The 22164-nt window shown below is 36.6% G+C and overlaps 7 protein-coding genes and 3 long non-coding RNA genes across 17 annotated transcripts in view; 6 read left to right on the forward strand and 4 right to left on the reverse strand.

Moving 5' to 3' along the window:
* The window catches only part of LOC124314393 (chondroitin sulfate proteoglycan 4-like), a 30713-nt gene extending 29557 nt beyond the window's left edge, over nucleotides 1-1156 (forward strand). For 3 of the 4 annotated variants that reach the window (XM_046779521.1, XM_046779522.1, XM_046779523.1), the window contains exons 16-17: nucleotides 68-167; nucleotides 247-1156. In XM_046779521.1, the coding sequence (XP_046635477.1) occupies nucleotides 68-167; nucleotides 247-771 (625 nt within the window). In that variant the 3' untranslated portion in view covers nucleotides 772-1156. The remainder of the gene's footprint in view (nucleotides 1-67; nucleotides 168-246) is intronic. The other variant, XR_006911201.1, reaches the window with a different exon arrangement.
* Nucleotides 1157-1837: 681 nt separating this feature from the next.
* The window catches only part of LOC124314496, a 103874-nt gene continuing 83547 nt past the window's right edge, over nucleotides 1838-22164 (forward strand). The window contains exons 1-4 of one of the 4 annotated variants that reach the window (XR_006911246.1): nucleotides 1838-1858; nucleotides 1937-2068; nucleotides 2442-2548; nucleotides 2858-2982. This is a non-coding gene — a long non-coding RNA (uncharacterized LOC124314496). Of the gene's footprint in view, nucleotides 1859-1936; nucleotides 2069-2441; nucleotides 2549-2857; nucleotides 2983-22164 lie in introns of those variants that run through there. The other 3 variants (XR_006911249.1, XR_006911248.1, XR_006911247.1) reach the window with 3 other exon arrangements.
* On the forward strand, nucleotides 3261-5394 carry LOC124314481. Its single transcript, XM_046779699.1, has 3 exons — nucleotides 3261-3772; nucleotides 4174-4288; nucleotides 4775-5394. The coding sequence occupies exons 1-3, from the start codon at nucleotides 3765-3767 to the stop codon at nucleotides 5198-5200; spliced, it is 549 nt and encodes a 182-aa protein (XP_046635655.1). The 5' UTR covers nucleotides 3261-3764; the 3' UTR covers nucleotides 5201-5394.
* Nucleotides 5814-7281, reverse strand: LOC124314504. The gene is made up of 5 exons (XR_006911260.1): nucleotides 7241-7281; nucleotides 7004-7145; nucleotides 6524-6630; nucleotides 6029-6214; nucleotides 5814-5955 (listed from the first exon to the last, which is right to left on the reverse strand). It is a non-coding gene; the product is annotated as an uncharacterized LOC124314504 (long non-coding RNA).
* Nucleotides 7450-10053, forward strand: LOC124314432 (actin-related protein 8-like). Its single transcript, XM_046779617.1, has 10 exons — nucleotides 7450-7683; nucleotides 7748-7971; nucleotides 8031-8243; nucleotides 8309-8482; nucleotides 8547-8774; nucleotides 8848-9000; nucleotides 9078-9152; nucleotides 9208-9357; nucleotides 9421-9628; nucleotides 9694-10053. Exons 1-10 carry the CDS (start codon nucleotides 7593-7595, stop codon nucleotides 9993-9995), a joined length of 1818 nt encoding a protein of 605 aa, XP_046635573.1. The 5' UTR covers nucleotides 7450-7592; the 3' UTR covers nucleotides 9996-10053.
* On the reverse strand, nucleotides 9968-12758 carry LOC124314424. The gene is made up of 7 exons (XM_046779604.1): nucleotides 12547-12758; nucleotides 12062-12481; nucleotides 11456-11990; nucleotides 11196-11391; nucleotides 10854-11137; nucleotides 10649-10773; nucleotides 9968-10587 (listed from the first exon to the last, which is right to left on the reverse strand). Exons 1-7 carry the CDS (start codon nucleotides 12681-12683, stop codon nucleotides 10179-10181), a joined length of 2106 nt encoding a protein of 701 aa, XP_046635560.1. The 5' UTR covers nucleotides 12684-12758; the 3' UTR covers nucleotides 9968-10178.
* Nucleotides 12825-16092, forward strand: LOC124314418 (peroxisome assembly factor 2-like). Its single transcript, XM_046779596.1, has 10 exons — nucleotides 12825-14056; nucleotides 14125-14471; nucleotides 14532-14608; nucleotides 14683-14847; nucleotides 14918-14968; nucleotides 15037-15241; nucleotides 15317-15433; nucleotides 15492-15569; nucleotides 15644-15783; nucleotides 15869-16092. Exons 1-10 carry the CDS (start codon nucleotides 12923-12925, stop codon nucleotides 16009-16011), a joined length of 2457 nt encoding a protein of 818 aa, XP_046635552.1. The 5' UTR covers nucleotides 12825-12922; the 3' UTR covers nucleotides 16012-16092.
* On the reverse strand, nucleotides 15596-18336 carry LOC124314507. The gene is made up of 3 exons (XR_006911264.1): nucleotides 18055-18336; nucleotides 15836-15968; nucleotides 15596-15770 (listed from the first exon to the last, which is right to left on the reverse strand). It is a non-coding gene; the product is annotated as an uncharacterized LOC124314507 (long non-coding RNA).
* On the forward strand, nucleotides 16839-20178 carry LOC124314467 (retinol dehydrogenase 11-like). The gene is made up of 9 exons (XM_046779679.1): nucleotides 16839-16973; nucleotides 18389-18577; nucleotides 18635-18732; nucleotides 18796-18856; nucleotides 18928-18985; nucleotides 19050-19111; nucleotides 19178-19221; nucleotides 19371-19534; nucleotides 19604-20178. The coding sequence occupies exons 1-9, from the start codon at nucleotides 16850-16852 to the stop codon at nucleotides 19713-19715; spliced, it is 912 nt and encodes a 303-aa protein (XP_046635635.1). The 5' UTR covers nucleotides 16839-16849; the 3' UTR covers nucleotides 19716-20178.
* Nucleotides 19931-22055, reverse strand: LOC124314446 (Golgi resident protein GCP60-like). Of its 2 annotated transcripts, none has more exons than XM_046779641.1 (5): nucleotides 21852-22055; nucleotides 21070-21774; nucleotides 20879-21003; nucleotides 20624-20792; nucleotides 19931-20555 (listed from the first exon to the last, which is right to left on the reverse strand). In XM_046779641.1, exons 1-5 carry the CDS (start codon nucleotides 21946-21948, stop codon nucleotides 20326-20328), a joined length of 1326 nt encoding a protein of 441 aa, XP_046635597.1. In that variant the 5' UTR covers nucleotides 21949-22055; the 3' UTR covers nucleotides 19931-20325. The 2 variants fall into 2 exon arrangements, with proteins under 2 accessions (XP_046635597.1, XP_046635596.1); XM_046779640.1 differs by having other exon boundaries at nucleotides 19931-20561; nucleotides 21852-22054.

Raw genomic sequence — 22164 nt, forward strand, 5'->3', positions numbered from 1 at the left:
TCGCAAGGTTGCCGATCTGCTATTTCAAATGTTTTTTATCATTTCTTTTTCTATTCGCATTCCCAAGGTGTCGCATGAAACCGCCGATGCACAAACATCCCAAAAACGATCAAAACAATCCAACAGCAGGAGACATGCAGCTTTATCGCTTGTCTGGGACTCTGAAGGTAAAACGCCGAAGCTTGTCATTTACTTTCGCCATAAAACTGAGATTAAACAAACATTTTTCCTTCTTCTGTCCGAAAGAATTCTCACCAAAAGGGTGGCGTTTCGGATTTCCAAGTGACGGACGCCTATCGCATCCCGGCCAACATGCACCATCACCCTCGCGATTTCGCCGACACGGACAGCGATCCTGAACCGCCGCCACCCCCAAGGCTCGACTATCTGGATCCACCCTTGTCTCCTCGCCCATCACGAGCCCTGCGCGGAATAGGCGCCAGCCCCATCAGCGCCTGTAGCACCATCAGTTCGCTGAACGGCCGACCTCGAGGATCTTGGCATCAGCCGCAGCAGCATGACTTGTCGTCTGGATCGTCCATGGGTCCTTCGGTACCCCAGTGCAAGATTATTCCACTACTCAATCCACTGCTGTCGGAGCGCTCTGAGTCAGAGACGTCGGAACTAGTCAATGCCCGTTATCCATACGGGATAGCCGACGAAAGTATGGAAGAGTGGGCCATGTTGGATCCTGACGTTCAGTGTAGCAACTCCACTTATTCCTCGCGTACCACCAACCCAATGCTTAGGAAAAATCAGTATTGGGTTTAACTCGATTTGACAGCCTATTTACACGTAACAAACTTCAGTTGTGTTCCCTTTAGCTTGTAACAGTTGTTTCTCTATAAAAATGGAAAGAAATGGCTATATCTGGTAAATCTATTGTACGGTCCAAACATATTGACATACGGTATGATTATTTTTGTTCTTATATTGTACAGTGTTTTATGTTAATTAGGTTTCAATTGTAATCTAACCAGTGACGGAGCAAGACGGAGACGGTGTTTCTTTTCCTGGGTACAATAGGTAAATAGCATCCAGGTTGAGCAATGCTGAATTGAAGATACTCCACGTAAGCCTATCTTTCTAATGGTAACGTTAAACTGTAAAAGCCAAATGGAGATATAAGAATACACATGAAATTATCAAGTGAGAAGCAATGCTCATGTTAATAGAAAATGTATTTTTTTAAAGACTTTTAAAGACTCATGGTTTTTCACGATTTTAGCATTATTCAATAGAACCGACCCAAAAATTTAACGAAATCGCGATTATTTAATGATCTCAATTGACGTCTGTTTAACCATTGAAGCAGTTGTGAATCGTTGTTGTTCCCGTCGTTTAAAGTCTCTTTTTTATAGTTTCTAATGGGACAACAGTTGTCCATTGTCCAATTATGTTTTTTTGTTTTTTTACGTTCGAATATGTTTAGTCTACAGGATTCGTAAACTTTTATAGGTGCGCCAGAGCTATAGAATACTACTGGGTGCGCTACTGTATGTAACAGCGGCTAACTGTTAACAGTCTGGGTTCAAATTCAAAAGTAGAGGTGACGTTTGACAAAGTGGAATTAGAGAACACAGAAAAGTCAGAAATTAATTTTCGCGAAGGCGTAGCAGACTAGCAGCATAGATAAAGACGTCTCTATCTGTGCTAGGGTAGCCGGGTAGCAGCTACCAAATTAGTGCCAAAAGGAAAAAGAGGTAGTAAAATCTGGCAACACCAGGGTGCAGACGATGAATTGTTTTAGTCATTCGTTTCTCGTTTCCGTTCCTAGACACTCAGTGAGGACGTATGTTACAATGTTTATGCATTACAATGTAATGGTGTTGCCTACTGGAGCATTTCCATTATGAAAGTTAAGTTAAAAAGATTATGTTTCGGTTCGAGACTGTTATGGTTGCTGAACGTAAAATTTTTACATGTTTATTCACAGGAAATCTAGCCTGTAATTTCAAATCTGCCAAATCACCTTATCAGTTATCACGTGTGGCCTGAAACCGATGTCGTTGATTGCTACTTGTATCGGTTGTATGTATAACCCATGCAGAAACACTTGACAGCCAAAGTAAGTGTATTAAATGTTAACCGATTTCCGTTCAAATTTAAGTTAATTGTTGACAGAGTAGATTTAGATCCTATTTTGTTGTAGAATTGATTGTGTTGCTTCTTCAATGGACATGTGGTTTTACGATTCAATTTCCATGGGGTTGAACTAGACTTTAAGTTGCCAGTAGGAAAGTTTTTCCAAGTGTAGATTCTATTGTAAAATTTACTGAAAATTTATGTTAGAATGACAACATGAGCACAAATTCCAAAATTGAGCATCCTTGTAGTTTCGAGGGACTGTTTAGTTCAACTTTATGCCTTTCATTATATTACATCACACAAGACATTTCCTTCTCAATATTAATTTAATATTTTTTCAATTGTTTTAACAGCATCCAAGTATGAGCTGCAGCCAGTTGGTGGAAGGTGTGAACAAGTCAGCTGTTGTATTCAGTTTGTGAGGCATCCCATGCAGAAACCAGAAAAGATTCACAAAAAGGTAACTATGTTATTTAATTTCTCTTTTAGATAAGAAAGCTTTAGATCAAGTAATGGAAGACCAAAAATAGATCCCTTTGCTTCAGTATTGCAACTTTCAGTGAAGTCTGTAGACATGTGGTTTTACATTATTTGATTTTCATCCTTTTAATTTTTTTTTTAAATTGAAAAACTTGTTCACTATAGATTTTTCTTTAAAATTTCTAATATCAAAATAATTTTGAGGGGTTTTGGTGATTCAACTTTACAGTCTTTACTCCTGTCATCTTGCTTGCTAATCTTATGCAAATTTTCGGGAATATGGCGCTAGGTAAAATTTTGTCCGCCAGGTGGTGGAGTGTGTTCATGAGCGACGAAGCCGCCATATGCAGATGCTTTTGAGACAGCGTACGAGAATGTGTTGCTGCTTAATGACAGTGTTCTTCGCTTTTAGCCTTTTACATTTAAAAATATGTTTGTAAGCCAAGCGATTCGAAAGTGAAGAATTCTAAAGCATGTAAGTGAATTGTGAGAGTTTTTACTTTTCGAAAAGTTCATTTTCTAATCTATATTTATTTATTTTGTACAAGCATGTCGGTAGTTTTTGCTTTTCTCCACGTTATCGCTGCCGCGTTATGAAGATGCGTCTTTGAGAGGGTCTCTACTTTACTGCAAGACAAAAATGTGATGATAACAGAAAATCTGAAACGGTAATAATGTACTTTAAAGTTAAATCAAGTAGGTTAGCATTTTGTTCTTGATGTCGAAAACGAGTGATATCTTATTTCGTGGTTTAAAATAAGGCAGCTTTTGTGGAAATTTTTTTGTCAGTTTCTAATCGATCAGTACAGAAATTCCCCTTCAACTTGAAAAAATTTGAAGAAAATTTTCACAAAATGATCTTTGGTCACCTTTATGATTTCTTTTTCTCTAGTAATCTAAATTTTAAGTATATCATTTCCTCAACTACAACATGTTGCACAACAACTTAAGATACAGTTGCATAAAGTGTGCAAAATAACAAAATAGTGTATTCTTGTAGTTCCCAGGGACTGTTTAGTTTAACTTTATCACTTTCATTATATTACATCACACAAGACTTCTCCTTCTCAATATTAATTTCATATTTTTCCATTGTTTTAACGGCATCTGAGCATGAGCTGCAGCCAGTTGGCGGAAGATGTGAACATGTTAGCTGTTGCAATCAGTTTGTGAGGAATCTCACGCAGAAACCAAAAATGATAAGGTAACTATGTTCATTTATTTCTCTTTAAGAAAGCTTTAGATTAAGTAATGGGATACCAGAGAGTAGATTTCTTTGCTTCATTATTGTAACTTTCAGTGAAGTCTGTGGACGTGTGGTTTTGCATTAATTGATTTTCATCCTTTGCATTGTTTTTCACAAATTGGAAGTTTTAAAGAAAATTTTCACAAAGTGATATTTGCTTTGGTCATCTTCATGATATCTTTTTCTCTAGTAATCTAAATTTGAAGTACATCATTGCCTTAACTACAGTACATTGCAACCATTTATTGATCTTGCAACTATCTGCAAGATAAAGTCAATTATCATATGCATATAGTTTTCGTGTTTTGCTTTGCAATTTTTTTATTCATTTTACTAATCTACTTTAATTTTGTGACAAGCATGTCGGAGATCTTGTCTTTCTCAACGTGCGGTGCCATGTCAACAAGATGTCTCTTTGATGAGGTCTCTACTATATTGCAAAACAAAACTGAAGAAAACAGGAAATCTGAAATGGTAATGATTTACTTGTAAGATAGATCAAGTGGGTTAGGTTAGCATTTTGCTTAAACTTGTGTCTACGTTTGTGTGCTACCTATGCGTGATCTTTGTTTACAGTTTACCTCAGTTAAACATTTGGTTTATTAGATGAAATTTGGCTAATTCCTGCTTCTAAATAAGACAGCTTTTATGAAAAGAACATCAGCTTATGAAGAGACGTAATTTTTTATCAAACAGAACAGAAATTCCCTTCATTCTCAAAAACTTGAAATGAAATCATTATCTTTGGTCATCTTTTTGATTTATTTTTCTCTAGTTTAATCTAATTTTGAAGAAAATCTTTGCCTTAATTACAAAGGGTCTGAAACATTTATTTTACGATTGTAAGCTAAAGTTGAACATCACTTGCATTTTTTCTTTTGCTTTGTAAATTTTATTTTCTGTTATCTTTTTTTACATTTCAAAATGTTATTGGTTCATTAACGTTCTTTTGCTTTGTAGGATTCTATGGTCAGTTTGATGTTTGAGCTGTTTATGGTGTTGCTGTTTGGTGTGAAGTGGGTTTGCTGTCATTTTCCATTTGAGAGATGCGCTGAAATGGAGCTTCGTCAGACTTGCAGTTCAACATCATACTTCAATGTGTTATTTCCCTATGTTTGTGTCCGTGCAGTGTTGAGCTGTTGGGCAAAACAGTCATTGTTGTCTGATGGCTGTCGAGGTATATTTTATCCGCTGCATTTTGTCAATATGTCGTCTCTTGCTACCTGTACCTGCCTGTACGTTGAGGTAGTGCTTGATGAACAGTATCATTTAGTTTTTCAGTCGTTATTGCAGCCCAAGCTGGTGAAAGATCTTTTTGCATCAAGTAAATCTGACTGTTTTTTTGTGTTGTTGGAGTGTTACGGAAGTTGCGTCATTATTGTGTAGTATTGTCATTGTGACTACAGTTCACCGTTTATAATTAAGGAAGGGGAAAAAAAACATAATTATGGGGAATTTATGTCAAACAAATAATAAACTTGCTTTCGGGATTGGGAAAGGAATGTGGAGGTTGTCAGGTGGCAGGGTGGTGATTTGAATTTACATATCTCAAAATATAATGAGATATGTTAAAATATACTGATGTGAAAAATCAAAAATATAGATAAACCACATACAACATAAACCACAACAACTACTATAATGGTAAAAACCTATTTAATTACCCTAAATTCATACAACATCTAAAATCCTTTTACTCAATAATTTTACAATCCCATAACACACTATCCTAAGACAAAATACTCAAACCATATCCTTACAACATGCATATTCCTTCAACCTATTACCTAATATATCTAAAAACACAACTGTTGTATGATTTTTGGTCAATTAAATAATATGTTATAACATTATTAAAATTTTAGTAGATTTAAATTTACATTAGATTTACAGTTACATTACATTTTAACCAACATTAATATATTTTAATTATGAAAATACAAGTTTACAACCTGCCTTAACAAGTTGCCAACTAACAACTACTACATTTTATTCCCAATCTCGTAAACTTATTTATTATTTGCCATAATTCTTTTATTTTCTAACTATGAACGGCAAACAGCTAAGTAGGAACCCTCTCAAAGACGCATCTTCATAACGCGGCAGCGATAACGTGGAGAAAAGCAAAAACTACCGACATGCTTGTACAAAATAAATAAATATAGATTAGAAAATGAACTCTTCGAAAAGTAAAAACTCTCACAATTCACTTACATGCTTTAGAATTCTTCACTTTCGAATCGCTTGGCTTACAAACATATTTTAAAATGTAAAAGGCTAAAAGCGAAGAACACTGTCATTAAGCAGCAACACATTCTCGTACGCTGTCTCAAAAGCATCTGCATATGGCGGCTTCGTCGCTCATGAACACACTCCACCACCTGGCGGACAAAATTTTACCTAGCGCCATATTCCCGAAAATTTGCATAAGATTAGCAAGCAAGATGACAGGAGTAAAGACTGTAAAGTTGAATCACCAAAACCCCTCAAAATTATTTTGATATTAGAAATTTTAAAGAAAAATCTATAGTGAACAAGTTTTTCAATTTAAAAAAAAAATTAAAAGGATGAAAATCAAATAATGTAAAACCACATGTCTACAGACTTCACTGAAAGTTGCAATACTGAAGCAAAGGGATCTATTTTTGGTCTTCCATTACTTGATCTAAAGCTTTCTTATCTAAAAGAGAAATTAAATAACATAGTTACCTTTTTGTGAATCTTTTCTGGTTTCTGCATGGGATGCCTCACAAACTGAATACAACAGCTGACTTGTTCACACCTTCCACCAACTGGCTGCAGCTCATACTTGGATGCTGTTAAAACAATTGAAAAAATATTAAATTAATATTGAGAAGGAAATGTCTTGTGTGATGTAATATAATGAAAGGCATAAAGTTGAACTAAACAGTCCCTCGAAACTACAAGGATGCTCAATTTTGGAATTTGTGCTCATGTTGTCATTCTAACATAAATTTTCAGTAAATTTTACAATAGAATCTACACTTGGAAAAACTTTCCTACTGGCAACTTAAAGTCTAGTTCAACCCCATGGAAATTGAATCGTAAAACCACATGTCCATTGAAGAAGCAACACAATCAATTCTACAACAAAATAGGATCTAAATCTACTCTGTCAACAATTAACTTAAATTTGAACGGAAATCGGTTAACATTTAATACACTTACTTTGGCTGTCAAGTGTTTCTGCATGGGTTATACATACAACCGATACAAGTAGCAATCAACGACATCGGTTTCAGGCCACACGTGATAACTGATAAGGTGATTTGGCAGATTTGAAATTACAGGCTAGATCGGGCTAGATTTCCTGTGAATAAACATGTAAACATTTTACGTTCAGCAACCATAACAGTCTCGAACCGAAACAAAATCTTTTTAACTTATCTTTCATAAAGGAAATACCACAGGACTTAGGCAGCACCATTACATACGTCCTCACCGAGTTTCTTCCGGAAACGAATGTGACTAAAGTTCGTCACTCGCTAATAGACACTCCACCACCTGGCGGACATTTTAGTCACCTAGTGATTACTGATAAGCCACAGATGGCGATCGCAACTGGTCAGATTTTGAATAGTTGCCTACATTTGACGATAGATGTCTAGGCAGTACAAGCTACAGGCGCTACAAAGTTGTCCGGCCTAGTTAAAAATTACTAATACAGTAATACAATACAGCCCTTGCTGGATTTGTTGTTGTTGTCTTATTGACATGTTAAATTGATTTAAGCAAAACTTTAAAGGAATCATTCAAAATGTCTAGCAATACGACTGGCAATATGAGAAGTATTAGTCAATCGAATGCTAGTGTTCCAGAACAAAACAAAGGCACTGTGGAAACCCTTGGTATAAACAATAAGTGGAATTGTGTGTCATTTTAAGCATTATTTTTTAAAATTATGTTCTGTAGCTCAATCTTCACATGCCGTGAGTGACACACAAGATGAGTTTAAAGTGATGGGAAGCGCATTAACCACAAAAAAATTGGTCATAATTCATCCTGGCTCAAAACATCTTCGGATTGGCCGTGCATCTGATGTTAATCCACACACAATCCTGCATGCAATTGCTAGACCTAGACGAAAAAATGGACCATTACACAGAGATCCTGTACTGATTCCAACTGTAGTATTGGTAATTTTGTTACTTTTATGCTATTGAACACAAGTAATTTTTTCTCTTACCCTGTGCAGTCTAAAGAAAATAAAGTACTAGTCGATGAAACATACCAGTCAATGAGGGGAACTTTGCAATCCTGTTTAAGGTCAGATGGTACTCCTCGTCCTGCTACTTCAGTCCAACAAGTAGCAACATCAAACAAACAATGTACTCCCATCCAAGGTTCAATATCAAAGTTACAACTTGTAACTAAATCAGAAGTTGAAGATTACATTATTGGAGATCAGGTATACCACTTCCATCATTCATAAATCTTGTCCTCAGTTATATTTTAAAATTCTGCTATATTCAGGTATTGTATGCTCATCCTATGGATCAATTTAATGTTCACTTCCCTTTTCGACATGGAGATTTGAATATTCATTCTGGTGTGGGTGGATCCTTGAGCTCTGTTCTTGCAGATTTGGAAACTATTTGGGGTCACTGCATTGTAAATTTATTGGAAATCCCAAAATCTGAATTGAAGGTTCATTTTAATTATTCATTTTTTTCCAACTGTTTGTTGAAATCTTATACATTTAATGTTAAAGCACTACAGGGCTGTGCTAGTCATTCCAGATATTTACAATCGACTTTTCCTTAAAGAACTGGTCAGTTTGTTACTTACTCACCTTGGATTTGGAGGTTGTTTTCTCTTACAAGATCATGTAGCAGCAACATTCGGAGCAGGACTTGGAGCGGCTTGTGTTGTTGATTTGGGCGATCAGAAAACATCCGTTTCGTGTGTAGAAGATGCATTGTCTCAAAGAGCAACTCGAGTAAGAAAATTTTTCTTTAATGTGGCCATTAAAATTTCCAATTTCATTTATCATCTTTAACGGCCGTTTCCAGATTCGCTTAGATTATGGAGGGTCCGACATCACACAATCATTTCACTATTTATTACAACGTGCTGGCTTCCCGTATAAAGAATGCCAACCTCAACATCCGTTAGACGGTGCTCTATTAACAAGAATTAAAGAAGGATATTGTCATCTGAATCTCGTAAGGATCACTAGGCAGTTCTGTTTTTGAATTTGAACCTTTAAGCTTAAAATTAAATATTCTTGAACTTTGTCTAGGATTTCTGTGGTCTAAGAGACGTTAACTTTGTGGTTGAAAGACCAGGAGTCTCAACTCTTCGCTATCATGTCAAAGTGAGATGAATTGTTTTGAAAAGTGGTGTACTTAACTGACTGCTTGAATTTTAAGGTCGGCGACGAACTTTTGTTAGCTCCTTTGGGACTTTTTAACACGGAAGTGTTTGCACTAACTGGACAAGACAAACGTGGACAAGGGCAGGCAAATGCTTCTGGTGATCCTGAAGATCCTCACGATGCAAACTATTTACGAGAAACAAGTGTGAGTTTTCATTTCAAACTGCTGAAATTCCTAAGCCTCTTATTGGAGAAATGGTTATTTTAGAGGAGAGCTCATAAGGAGGCGCTGGAAAATCAAAGTGCTTCAGCAGCTTCAATGGACACAGCTGAGAACTCTACGAATACTGGCGGTCAGGGAGAGGAAGATCTAGTAGTGGACAGTTTAGCCGCAGATGCAGCCCCAGATGACCAACCTCAGCAACAACTTCTGTACAGTTTGGACCAAGCCATTCTTCATTCAATTGAGCGTTGCTGTGAGTTATCGTTTAGCAGATTAAAAAAAAAATTTGTTTTCAAATTTTACCTTGTTTCTTAATAGCCTCCGATGAAATGAAACGTCGAATGTATTCATGCATTCTTCTCGTTGGAGGTGGGGCCAAGTTTGAAGGATTGTCGACATGGTTGCACAATCGGTTGTTATTGCAAATCCCGTTCCAGTTTCGACCGGAGCAAACAGAAATTATAGTTGGACCGAAAGAAATGGATCCTTCTATGGTAGCGTGGAAAGGTGCAGCTATCATGTCTTGCTTGGAATCTGCGCAAGAGTTGTGGATTCGACCCGCTGAATGGAAAAAGATTGGCGTCAGACTTTTAAGAGAAAGGGCCCCATTCTATTGGTAGATCCATTCAGTCAACTGTAATCCATCCATTCGTACAATACATTGCATTGGACTACTGAGTTTGCCGTTTCATCCAACTTTAAATTTAAGGAATATTCTATCACAGTAGAGCTATGAAAGAATATGTAACATTAGGATTTGGAAAGCATTGATAAGTAGCACATCAAATTTAGAAAAATAATGGTTAGAGTAAGGATGACTTGTAGTCGTATGGTACCACACAAACTCGGCTGTTACAATGAACTAAAATTTCACGGTGGAGGAAAGGCAACGTACTCGATTCATATTCCAAACTCAATTGATGAGATGCTTGGATATCAACTGAAAAACTAGGTCGTTTTGGAGTCACGACCTGCAAAATCTGTTTTAACACCTTAGCCTTGTGAGATTTGGGAATATTGACGACACAAAAGAAAGCGACTAGATACTGTAGCTTTACACAAAGCGTAACCATGCGATGAGTAAGGACTTCTGAAGTCCATTTGAAAGGAGCCTCATCCGAAGGTACAACTAATCCCAAACGAATGAGAGCAGGGCATTGCTCAATAGAGTCCAATAGTTTTGCCAATGGTACCATGTTGCGCTGAAAAATGCTGAATTAAAGGCGATAAATTTATCAGGATATTTACTTTTTAGATTTGCCATCACTTTTACCTTAATGTGTTCAGTTTTCTTGCGTTGGGAAGAGCAGCGCACAGGTTTTTCGTGAAGCAACATAAAAGTCGTGATCCAAGATTCTTTAACCTTAAGCTTTCAAGGTGAATGCATTCTTTGAAAATCTTGCAGTAGTCAGGTAAGAAAAATAAAAAATATACGGTTAATAAATACCTATCAAACATTTCTAAAAAGTATTAACCACCTCTTCCAAAAATACGCCATCAGTGATGTTAAAGTTGGCAAGGGTCAATTTCTTAAGCAATTTGCATTGCGATATGTTGGACAAATCTTCCCCATCAATACGGCCAATTCTTTCATCTGTTACATCGTTGAATGTACCAATTTCCAACTCTTTGATTCTAGAACAGCTCTTGATAACTGTTTCAAGTAAATGCAATTCTTTGTGCGGATTCAACTCGGCAGCTTTAGATGTATTAGGTTCACCAAACCTGCGCTTTTTCACTGGTCTTTGTGCTGGCTTTTGTTCTAAATCACACGAATGTAAACGGCTCAAATTGATTACAGCTATATATATTTGTATTACCAATAATCAATAGAGATGGCTCGATGGATAGCACTTCGAGTTCAGATAAATTTTCCCAGGAGTTGGAGTTCCATTTTTCACTTACGACTTGATTCTTGACTCCGCAGAGAGCGTAACCCCATTCATCGTGTACAGGTGGTGCTTGCAATTTTAATACCTTCAGATGAGGATGATTTTGACAAAAATCCGAGAATCCCTAAAATAATAAAGAGGCAATGTAATCGGCAATTAGTATTGACACAAGTTATTACTTGTATTACTTCGTTAGAATAAAAGCAGGAGATCATTTTAGCTTGAGGGGCCTTCAAACCTTTTTGGATAAATATGGGACGAGGTTCTCGCACGCTTCTAATGTGATTTAAATCAATGTTTTCTAGGGGATCATTCACATACCAGCCATCAGCCACTAACTCATCATCTACCCAAACCATTGCGCGATTAGGTAAATTTCTTTCAGTCCACCAAACTTCAAACATTCCCTTCGGAATTTTTAAATGTTTGAACGTCAAGGCGGAAAATTTGTCGTTAACAACAGGACACGGAGAAGCGTCGTTCCAGTGATTTTTTAAATTCGACATATCTATCTTGAAAACGATATAATCTTGATATCTGTGGTGTGGAGGTTGTCTCGAGAAACGATATAAACCGCGGTCTTCTTCCGGGTTGACTACTATCAAAGAATCCAGGATGAAATTCCCTTCTATTTTACTATATAGCTCATTTGCCTGACAATGAACATTTGAGTTTTGATCTTTTACAGGTATCAAAACAAGCTCCTTTAAGTTATCACAGATACTATAGGTGGGAGCCAAATAAAAACATTAATAAGTAATAAGTGTGTAAGTAATGTGATAGCCCATGCTTACCTTAAAAAAATTGTCATTTCTTTCAGAGATGAACAAAACATAACTAATTCCAATTTTAAAAGATTCTTCAAATTATCACAACAATCTTTCAGACAAGATCGTAGAATTGCATTAGAAGCAAGTTTAGGGCCAGTTAACTTCAGGTCACCAGTAGATAAAGTCAGTGAAAGATCAGAAATTTTCTTACATTTCCCAAAAATGTGCGCTAAATTTGCACAGCTCAGTTTTGTTTCAGATATTTTCAGTACTTCAATATTTGCACACTTTTTGATAAAGTTTTGCAGTAATATGGCAGGAAGCCAAAAGCAATTGTCCAATCTACATTCTGTTAATAAGATTGGATCGATGCAAAAGGACAAATGTGTTTTGAAATCTTCTATTACAATTCCAGTCTTCCAGCAATTTTCCAATCGGAGTAACCTGATACAATGGTAATGAAGAACTGATTTAATGTACGAAATAAACCTTTTTCCATTTTTAAACACCTGAGGAAATTACGACAGACATCGGAAAATCGCCTACAAGTCAAAGAAAAACTTATAATATCTTTCCCTGGTAGAAAATCCACGAGGAGGACCAAAATTTCTGAAGGCAAAAGCAAAATACTACAATTTTCGCTCATAATTTAAGATTTTACCAGCGAATCTTCTCTGAAAGAAAATAACCACATCAGAGAGAATAAGTTCCGGCACGTGCTTTAAAATTCGTCTGAAGTGATTTTATTTACTTTTACGTCGTCTGCTCGTCGTATGTTGAACAAAACATTGAAAATGTCTTGATTATCGTTTCGTTATCACTTATCAGTTTGGTTAATCACAACATACAGTGTCTTGTTTTTCAACATACAAGCACAGCAGCAAAATGAGCGTGCATGATATTGAAAGTTTTGTGAAAGTTGTGACCTACAGTTTAATTCTTATATTTAAGTTCCGTGACAAGCACATCACCTCAAAGAAAATGCAAATATTTTTTTCGAGCTGTCACTTTTTGCGCCTTGTTCGACAATTTATATTGGCTGTTGATGCTGAGATGCATGAAATTCCAACTGACTTAATGAAAAACATCTTGAAAAAGTATGGAAAAGTTAATGCTCAATTAGATTTAGAAAATGTTATGATTTTTGGGACAGACGTTTTGCCCAAAAATGAAAAGCTCACAAATTGGTTACTTGTTCAAACATCCTATGGCACTGCTCGCTGGGTGTGCGCCATAAACCTTCCTATCAAGAAAATGGGCAACAAATGTTTTTGCAGCTATCAACTTTATCACAATCTATTTAACAGAAAACCTAAAACACCCATCCAGGTTTTCCCAGAAACCCTGCAGCAAAGCAGTATTCCATGGGCTAGTATTGCTCGTGTTTCATTGTTAAATTCCAGTCAAACTAATAATGACATTGTTGAAAAAATGAAAAAATTCTTCAGTTCAATAAGGTATGTTCAAGCAGGTGACTTGATTGAAGTGGACAAAGGTCTTATGGTCAAAGTAGAATCAGTTGTTGCTTCAAAGTCTGTGAAAAAGAATATTGGATACTTTGTTGAAAATCAAAAGTCTTCTTTATTTCAACTAGCTAGTGTACCTTCATTAAAATTTTCTGTTGAAAAAAAATTAAAGACAAACCCAACAAAATGGAACCTAAGAACTTATGAAGAAATCGAAAGTTGTATAATGCCTAATCGACCTCCTGGCTTGACTGAATATTGTGATATTTTGCAAAAGGTTTTAGCACCATTTGTTGATATTGGCACTACTGATCTCTTAGCGAATTGGAGCTCCTCCGTAGCACTTCCAACATTTTTAATGATAGGGCCGTCTGGGTCTGGCAAGCGATTAATTGTTAAATGTGTCGCGGATTTCCTGGGTCTTGAGTTTGTTGAAGTGTCCTGCCTTAGTCTACTCGGCGAATCCAGCAAAGCCTCAGAATTACGGATTCGCAGCGTTTTTGAAAACGCTCGTCAAGTTTCTCCGGCTATTCTATACTTGACAGATATTGAAGTAAGTTCGCTAGTTTTTACGTGTTATTTAAAACGTGATGTTATAAGTATTTACCCTTGATTTTTAAGGTTGTCGGTAAAAGTCGCGAGGGAAATGTTGCAGACTTTCGAATTTTGCGCTTCTTTGTCTCTGAAATCCGCCAACTTCAATCGGAATTGACAAAGATGGATTCTACATCTCCACTTTTCATAATTGGAAGTTGTCGAGATAGAAATAAATGCTCATCGGATGTCTGCGGGGCATTACTGCATCATATAACCATCGATGGTCTTAGTGATGAAGAGAGGATTACTACTCTTGGATGGCTCCTTGAAGAAAGTTCTTCGGTAGTCGGCACACCTTTGGAAGATCTAGCCCGGAGAATGCATGGATTCCGACTGGGAGACCTGAACGCTGTCATCTCAATTGCTAAAAGGTCTCTTAATTTGCCTACAAATAAATTTTCGTTCATCCATTAACAGATAGCTCAATACAGGCATGCTACTACGAACATTAATAATGCCACCTCTGACGTAACCGTGATTCCGTCGTCTTCCATTGATCATGCTATAGGTAGCTTCAGTTGTTCCATTTCAATCTGCCTAATTCTCTGGAGGTAATACTTACTTGCTTTAACTTGTGGAAAGGTCTTGTTCGCCTTTGGCAGAGCAAAAACATGAACGCTCCAACTATTCCCGAAGTTCGTTGGGAGGATGTTGGTGGATTACAGCACATCATCACTGAATTACTTGACACAATCCAACTTCCGCTAAAGTTCCCAGATCTAATTCAAAACGGACTTAAGCGATCAGGTTATTTTGAACTATGATTTATAATGTTTTTTTAAGAAAACTCAAACGGAACATTTTTCTTTTAAATCAGGTGTTCTGCTGTACGGACCTCCTGGAACGGGTAAAACATTACTGGCTAAAGGTAATACGATGGCATTTAAACCAACAAAAGTTGCTTTTAGCTTGATTTTCCGCTTAAAATGACCACAGCTGTGGCCACTGAGTGCAATTTGCACTTTTTAAGTGTCAAAGGCCCTGAATTGCTCAACATGTACGTCGGTCAAAGCGAAGAAAATGTTCGCAACGTATTTCAAGCAGCCCGCCAAGCTTCACCATGTTTAATCTTCTTTGACGAATTGGATTCCTTGGCCCCTAATCGTGGTCGTAGTGGAGACTCAGGTGGAGTGATGGATAGGTGAGTAATCTTATCAGTAAATTACATTAACTGTCCTCCCATGTTTTTTAAATTTCATGGTCCTCAAATGTTTAGAGTTGTTTCACAATTGTTAGCTGAATTGGACGGCATCAACAAATCAGCAGTCGTCTTCGTAATTGGTGCTACAAATCGACCTGATTTGATCGATCCAGCTCTTTTAAGACCCGGCAGGTTAGTTAATAACTAGTAGCAATTTTGTTTCAAAATTTAAACGTATTGATATACGTAGGTTTGACAAACTTCTCTTTTTGAGCGTTAACGATTCAAAGGAATACCAGCTGTCTGTCTTGAAAGCACTTACTAGAAAGTACGTTAAAAAGTCAAAGTACACTATTAAAATTTTAAATATTTTAATAATTGAAACACTTCATCGAAACAAAGGATTCAGTTACATCCATTAGTAAATCTTGAAGATTTCGTTCAGCAGCTTCCGAAATATTTAACCGGTGCCGATTTATATTCCCTTTGTTCCAACGCCATGCTTAAAAGCGTGGAAAGAAATATCCAACTTATAAATGAAGGTGAAGTATAACTTATTAAGAAATGTTATATAGATTTTTTTCGCTTTGTTACCTCAACTCCAAATCTATTCTGCCCTTATTTCAGGTCATACGATATCCGAAGGAGATCGAATGTTAGGTACTGTAGATTTCGAAACAGCTGCCCGTCAATTGGTTCCTTCCGTTTCTGCCAAAGATCTGTCGTCCTACAGAGAATTGGAATGCAAGATCAATCAGTCATCCCATTAGTAGAGCTCTTATGTTTATTGAGTTCAGACATGTTTGTCAAAGCATTAGCTATATCTAATAAAAATCTATCACTATCATCAATGGAAAGATTTTGGATGACTCAACTTTTTTTTACAATATTACTTATTCTACAAGATCCTTGCACTTACACATGTGTAGAGCGTATGCGCCATATGTTGATATTAAATTTCAAAAATTTTGACGGTAGCCTTACTTATCGGGTCACAGTTTTTGCTATGTTGCAGTGTAATGTCAATTCACCTTGAGCCAAAGCCAAGGTCTTATGTTCTGTTCTAACTTAGAACTGATGAATAATAAATAAGAGAGTTATTCGGGGGTCATGAAGTCCGCTAGATTAGATAGCTCGCAGTTGAGAGGTCTTTGGGTGCACTGATCCCGAATAGCGTCTTGTTAGAACACACCAATTAAATAAAACGTTTTCCAAGCTGCTGTAGTACTTAAAAAAAAAATAATTCTAATAGTGACCGCAATTTACAATTTAAAACGTTTTCCAGTAAGGTAAAATCTTTAAAAGGTTTAATGATAGCGCTATCCCACTGTATGTGACATCTTGCATGAGTCGTATATGTTTGTTCGATACGGTCCTTCGTCAACGAAAACCATTGGTACAAAAGCTTTTTTCCGATAACTCAAAACAGGAAATGGTAAGGGAGGGTAGGCTTGTTTCGACCAGTATCGAACAATTAATAATCGGGGAAGCCTTGACAGAGCGTATCGAGTGACTAGTTGACGCAGTGGTGTTGGGTTGTGTGGCCAACGAATAAGAAGCCTTTCTGGTGGTCAAAGTGGGTTCAGTCGCACTTGTTCATTCGTCGTGATGCCACGGTGGTTTCAGGGTCCGCGTTGTACCAATGTAGTCCGATTGGACGGAAAAGTAGCGGTTATTACCGGAGCTAATACCGGCATTGGTAAAGAAACTGCTCGTGAACTCAGTCGTAGAGGTAGGGAAGCAAATAAATTTTAACTCAATTCTATTTTTTCGGTCAGGAAAATTGTTGTAAACGTGGTTGTTATGGTACTCTACTCTACTGTGGTCTGTATGCCTACATAGTTATAAACCCCCCAGGACTCCTTTTCTTTCTGCGTGACTGGTTACACGTGTCGACCCTAAAAAAAATTTACTTGTGACTAGTATACTTCAATGAGAATAGTTAAGTTAAAATTCAAACTACACATTCATAACACCAGTAGGCCAAAAATACTGTTTTGCCCAACATATTGCTCATTTTACATGACTACAGTTGAACCCACCCGTTTCAAAGAATGTTATGAAATTCAAATTGAACCCGAGAGTCGAGATTTCTATTTTTTCTTTAGTACTATGCGGAAGTAACCTTGGAGCTCACTCAGAAAATCGATAAATAATCGATAAACCCATCTAGAACCGGAGTAGTCTCAACCCGGAAACCACGCAATACGTTCCATTTGCATTAATTTATAGAATTAAAATACGCATGAGATTAGACTTGGCGTAATTGAGAATATAGAACGGATAATGGCCATAATGAGCGAGAGTGCCGGTGTAGCGGCAGGTCCCTTTTAGTCATAAAATGTTCTAGATTCACTTAGTATTTAGAGATTTAAGTTAAAACATGTTTGAATTTGAAAAGCATTCAAGATTGTCGTCAAATCATTCCAGTGTTGTTCCTCCCAGAAAATAAAAATGTTTAAAATTACAAACAATGATACATTGGAAAGTAACACTATTGAAACTACAATCATTCTTACAGAAATGTGAAACAGTTTGAGTTTGAGAAAATTGTAAGAAAATTTGAAAATTCTACATTTACGATGTTTCTGATAACTGTTTCCTGCAGGAACAACACTTGAATGATTTGCTAACCAACAACTTATTTTGGTTTCATTTCTTAAATGATTTTCAAAGCAAGGTGAAAGAGAAAATTTGTTGATATTTTTGCATGAAAACACAACAGCTTTAGCTTTCCAGATTGATTTTATACATTACAAATAGCAATATTTACACTTAATATTTCAATTTGAAATTTTCAAATTGACTTTTACCTTCAGGTGAATTTCGAATAACATGATTCCATTTTGCTTCTTATCTTAAACTTCGTCTTTTGTCACTGTCAAACACAAACTGTCCGTCATTTTTCAAGAATACAAGAGCAGACGACACTTTTCCAACTGTCTTAGAAATAGAAATTGAACAAAAATCGACCCCTTCCCTTTATCAAAACCGCAAAAACTATAAAGCGGTTTTCTGCTAGAGTTTCAAATAAGCGCCGAAAACAAGCTCATATCCTGTTTTTATCATGTGGCTTGTCATATGACGAGTGATTAAGACTTGATTTTTCGATGTCAATTTATTGATTTCTATTTGCAATCTTTGAAGGAGCTCAGGTTGTTATAGCCTGCAGAGATATTCAGAAAGCTGAAGATGCCGCTAGAGAAATCTCTTCGGAAACTAAGAATTCTGTTACAACTCTTAAATTAGACTTGGCATCTCTGAGTTCAATTAGGACAGCAGCACAAAACTTAAAAGTTCAGCAACCGAAAATTCATCTTCTAATCAACAATGCTGGTAAAATAAATAACAAAAGACAAGTTGTGTCAAATTTAATCAAATATCAATTTGCAGGGATCATGGTATGCCCTCAATGGAAGACGGAAGATGATTTTGAAATGCAACTGGGCGTTAACCATTTGGGCCACTTTTTATGGACGCTTATGTTACTCGTATAATGAATAAAAATTGGTAAATAAATATAAAAGTCATCAAAATTAATTTTTAAAATGTAGGACAACGTAAAACAAGCTGCCCCATCTCGAATCATTAACGTTTCCTCTATTGCTCATACAAGTAAACGACCAAAGTATTTCGTTGCTATGCGATAACTATATCATGAGTCACAATTTGAAATATTTTTTAAGGAGGAAATATTGACTTTGACGACATCATGATGGAGAAAAATTACGATCCCACTCGCTCGTAACCATTGTTTTTATGTCTAACAATCTATTTAGATTATATTAAAATTCTTTATAAAACATAGATACTGCAGAAGTAAATTGGCTAATGTCCTTTTTTCTAAAGAACTGGCAAATCGACTCAACGGTATGTGTACTTCCGCAGCCCTAGCAATAACTATAACAGCTGAATAAAATTATTTTGATTCACAAGGTACTGGAGTAACCTGCTATTCGCTTCATCCTGGAGTTGTTCAGGTATCAAAAAATATTTTTTTAAATGTGTCACGACAGCATTTTATCTGTTAAGTGACACCCGACGCCTCCCGACGTGACTCACAGTTCGTTGGAGTTCAATTACGAAATTCCACAGGAAATTGAAACTGCTACTCTTTATTATTAATTAGACGGAACTTGGTAGGCATCTGCGTGTGACAACCAATCGTTTGGTGGATGACATGTTCCATTGGTTTGGACAATACTTTTTTAAAACACCCGAAATGGGTGCGCAAACGACTATATATTGTGCAACCGAGCCTTCCCTTTCCAGTCGGACCGGCCTTTATTACAGGTAACACCTTATATTGTTAGTACAATCGATTAGTTTATCAAAGATAACACATTTCCCCGTTAATTCTAGTGACTGTGCGGAAGAGAGACCAGCAAGACAAGCCGAAAACAAAGAGGCGGCACGTCGCTTGTGGGAAATCAGTGAGAAATTGGTGAATTTCAGCTATGGCTCTTCTAATTAATTGTCGCATTATGTCATGACACTGAATAAATGAAATTTAAAGAAAATATTGCTTTTAAATTTGGGTTTAAAGTCCAGTAATGCAATGGTTAGAAGACCTACAATTAACTTGGGTTCTTCCTGGAAACCTTATCAATAGAGGCCAAAAAATCAACTAGAGAATGTCTTCCTCCCTTTTGTATGCCATAACTTATAAAAATACCGAAGAAGCAGGTATTAGACTAAAAAATATTTGTTTATCCAAAGCATGAAAATTAGGTCAGTCAGAAGTACAACTGGAGAGATGAGTGCATCTGTACAAGGTAAACCGATCGCTGAACAAAAAGAACTTTGGGTGTTGTTTTTGGTATGGTAACTTAAAGAAACGTGTTAAAGATAAAATTTAAGTTAGCGTGAATACATGAAGATGATGTAATACTGCATATCAAGTCCGGTGATCTAAAACAGAATCAGACCAAAAATATGTTGCGGAAAAAAAACCGAACAGCTATTATAGTCGCACATTACTTTCACGTCAAGATCGATTTACTGTAAACAACATAGCTATTGAAGTTGTATATGAACAGACAAAGATGGCAGAGGAAAATTTGTGTCAAAAACATCGGAATCGTTCAACGAGTATAATAAACTCTGTAGTATAAAGTTTTAGATCGCCAGAGACTGTAAGAGTTATCAAATTTCAAAAGATAAACTCCTTGACCAGGATATGTGTGGCTGCCAGCGTATACTTCTTCTTGACAATCACGCCGATACACCGGAATGACGATTGAGATCGGAGGCCTGTTTGAGTCAATAAGAGCTGAATGGCTTGAGTTGTTGCCTCCTTGCTCCACATCGTCTTCTATAACTTGATATTACATGATATTAATCACAAGTCGTTAAAATAAATATTTGTTCAAGCAAAATTACCATTTTCGTCATCGTCGTCATCTTCATCTTCGCTGTCTGAAATATGAACAGACACTTGTTCAGTAGGTGATTTTGTCCATTCAAAAAACAATCCAAATCCAATATCATAATTATCAGTTGCAAATTCCCAAAACAAACAAGACCCATCTTCGTGAGTTGGAACTCGAACCTGAAGCGAATCACATTTAGTTAAATAAATGAAATAGCTATCTATATTTTGCATAAAATGTATATAGCGCTTAAAGTCTAACGAACCGTGACAGTTTCGCCGTGTCCAACTTTGATAATAGAATCCTTTCCTTCTTTGTAGACTGAATCTTTGAATTCCCGTATATCTTTACGTGTCCACATAGAAGCAGCTACGATATCGGCAGCAAGCTCTACACAAAAAAATCAATAATTGGATGACAGTCCTTTTGAAAGGAATTTTATGAATAAAAACATACCTTCTTCATCATTACCACTAGCTTCAGAAAAATTGTCAGGTTCTAGTGGGATTTTCTGAATACTTGCTAAAGCATTTAGTGCTGCAGCTTCAACATCCAGTGGTAACTCTTGAGAAAACTCACTGTCTTCAGCCTTGGTAATGTTCTGTGATAGGATTTGCTGCTGATATATCTGCTGCATGTACTGAATGTAATGTTGCTCTTGTAACTGTCGGATCAAAATAGCTTGCTGATCTGGATTTTCTGGATACTGCTGCTCGGCATAAGTTTTGAACTGGTCATAGGTTTGTAAATTCAGAGCTTCTTTGATTTGCTTTCGTTTTTCTTCCTGTTCTTTCATTTGAATTTCTCTTTTAGCATCTTCTTCGGCTTCTATTTTCAATCTCTCTACTTCTTTAAGTTGAAATTCTAAATCTTCTTTCTCTTTTTCAGCTTTCATTTCAATTTCTTTTTTGTGAGCCTCAACACATGCATGGAACAAAGGGCAAGCTGAATTAAGAATTTCAACAAAACTTAGCATAGCACTTTCTCTGCCTATGTCTCCAAGCTTCTGCCAAGCGATTTTTCGATCTTTTCCTATAACATCAAGTACACCCACATTTCCGTGGAGATCAGGGTTGAATGGGCCATTAGAAACTTGTTGGGTAAATGCCAGAAGCTTACATTTCTGATCATAGCCTAAATGAAAAGCTTTTCCTTCTTTATCTGTTGATAAAAATGAAGATACAAAACCATGAGAACAGATGCACATACAAGGTTTAAACAGATAAAACATATATTACCCTTTAAGAATTTAATCCCTAGTTTGTACAAGGTCTCTAAATCACAACCCCATTTCTCAAGAAATTCTGAGCTGGTCACTGGGCAAGGCTTCTCCATTATAGTAATACAAGAACTTGTTCTTAAGCAATCCTCAATTGTGCCTTGCTGGCAATAAAATAAAGTAATTCTGTCTGCACTCAGGGAGGAAACGTCACAAAAAATTACTGAAAAAAAATAACAATATTCTGTGCGACGTCGCCAGTTCGACTTTACCTAACGATCAAGAGTTCCAGCGCCCGCAGCGCCAGCCCAGCGGTTCGCCGGTTCCATATT

Source organism: Daphnia pulicaria, chromosome 10, assembly GCF_021234035.1.
Source record: "Daphnia pulicaria isolate SC F1-1A chromosome 10, SC_F0-13Bv2, whole genome shotgun sequence".
NCBI classification, from domain to species: Eukaryota; Metazoa; Arthropoda; class Branchiopoda; order Diplostraca; family Daphniidae; genus Daphnia; species Daphnia pulicaria.

Bases quoted from the DNA above. Each gene is read 5' to 3' on its own strand.
- LOC124314481 (XM_046779699.1), top strand. The intron at 4,289-4,774 runs GTAATGATTTAC...TTTGCTTTGTAG, and splicing joins AAAACAGGAAATCTGAAATG to GATTCTATGGTCAGTTTGAT.
- LOC124314432 (XM_046779617.1), top strand. From the start codon at position 7,593: ATGTCTAGCAATACGACTGGCAATATGAGAAGTATTAGTCAATCGAAT. The intron at 7,684-7,747 runs GTATAAACAATA...TATGTTCTGTAG, and splicing joins AGGCACTGTGGAAACCCTTG to CTCAATCTTCACATGCCGTG. The intron at 9,153-9,207 runs GTGAGATGAATT...TTGAATTTTAAG, and splicing joins CTCTTCGCTATCATGTCAAA to GTCGGCGACGAACTTTTGTT.
- LOC124314424 (XM_046779604.1), bottom strand. From the start codon at position 12,683: ATGAGCGAAAATTGTAGTATTTTGCTTTTGCCTTCAGAAATTTTGGTC. The intron at 11,392-11,455 runs GTAATACAAGTA...TTATTATTTTAG, and splicing joins CCTGCTTTTATTCTAACGAA to GGATTCTCGGATTTTTGTCA. The intron at 10,588-10,648 runs GTAAAAGTGATG...CCTTTAATTCAG, and splicing joins AGAAAACTGAACACATTAAG to CATTTTTCAGCGCAACATGG.
- LOC124314418 (XM_046779596.1), top strand. From the start codon at position 12,923: ATGAGCGTGCATGATATTGAAAGTTTTGTGAAAGTTGTGACCTACAGT. The intron at 14,472-14,531 runs GTCTCTTAATTT...AGCTCAATACAG, and splicing joins GTCATCTCAATTGCTAAAAG to GCATGCTACTACGAACATTA. The intron at 15,242-15,316 runs GTGAGTAATCTT...TCAAATGTTTAG, and splicing joins TCAGGTGGAGTGATGGATAG to AGTTGTTTCACAATTGTTAG.
- LOC124314467 (XM_046779679.1), top strand. From the start codon at position 16,850: ATGCCACGGTGGTTTCAGGGTCCGCGTTGTACCAATGTAGTCCGATTG. The intron at 16,974-18,388 runs GTAGGGAAGCAA...CAATCTTTGAAG, and splicing joins TCGTGAACTCAGTCGTAGAG to GAGCTCAGGTTGTTATAGCC. The intron at 18,986-19,049 runs GTAACCATTGTT...TATAAAACATAG, and splicing joins AATTACGATCCCACTCGCTC to ATACTGCAGAAGTAAATTGG.
- LOC124314446 (XM_046779640.1), bottom strand. From the start codon at position 21,948: ATGGAGAAGCCTTGCCCAGTGACCAGCTCAGAATTTCTTGAGAAATGG. The intron at 21,775-21,851 runs GTAATATATGTT...TTTTATCAACAG, and splicing joins AGGGATTAAATTCTTAAAGG to ATAAAGAAGGAAAAGCTTTT. The intron at 20,793-20,878 runs GTTCGTTAGACT...GATTCGCTTCAG, and splicing joins GACACGGCGAAACTGTCACG to GTTCGAGTTCCAACTCACGA.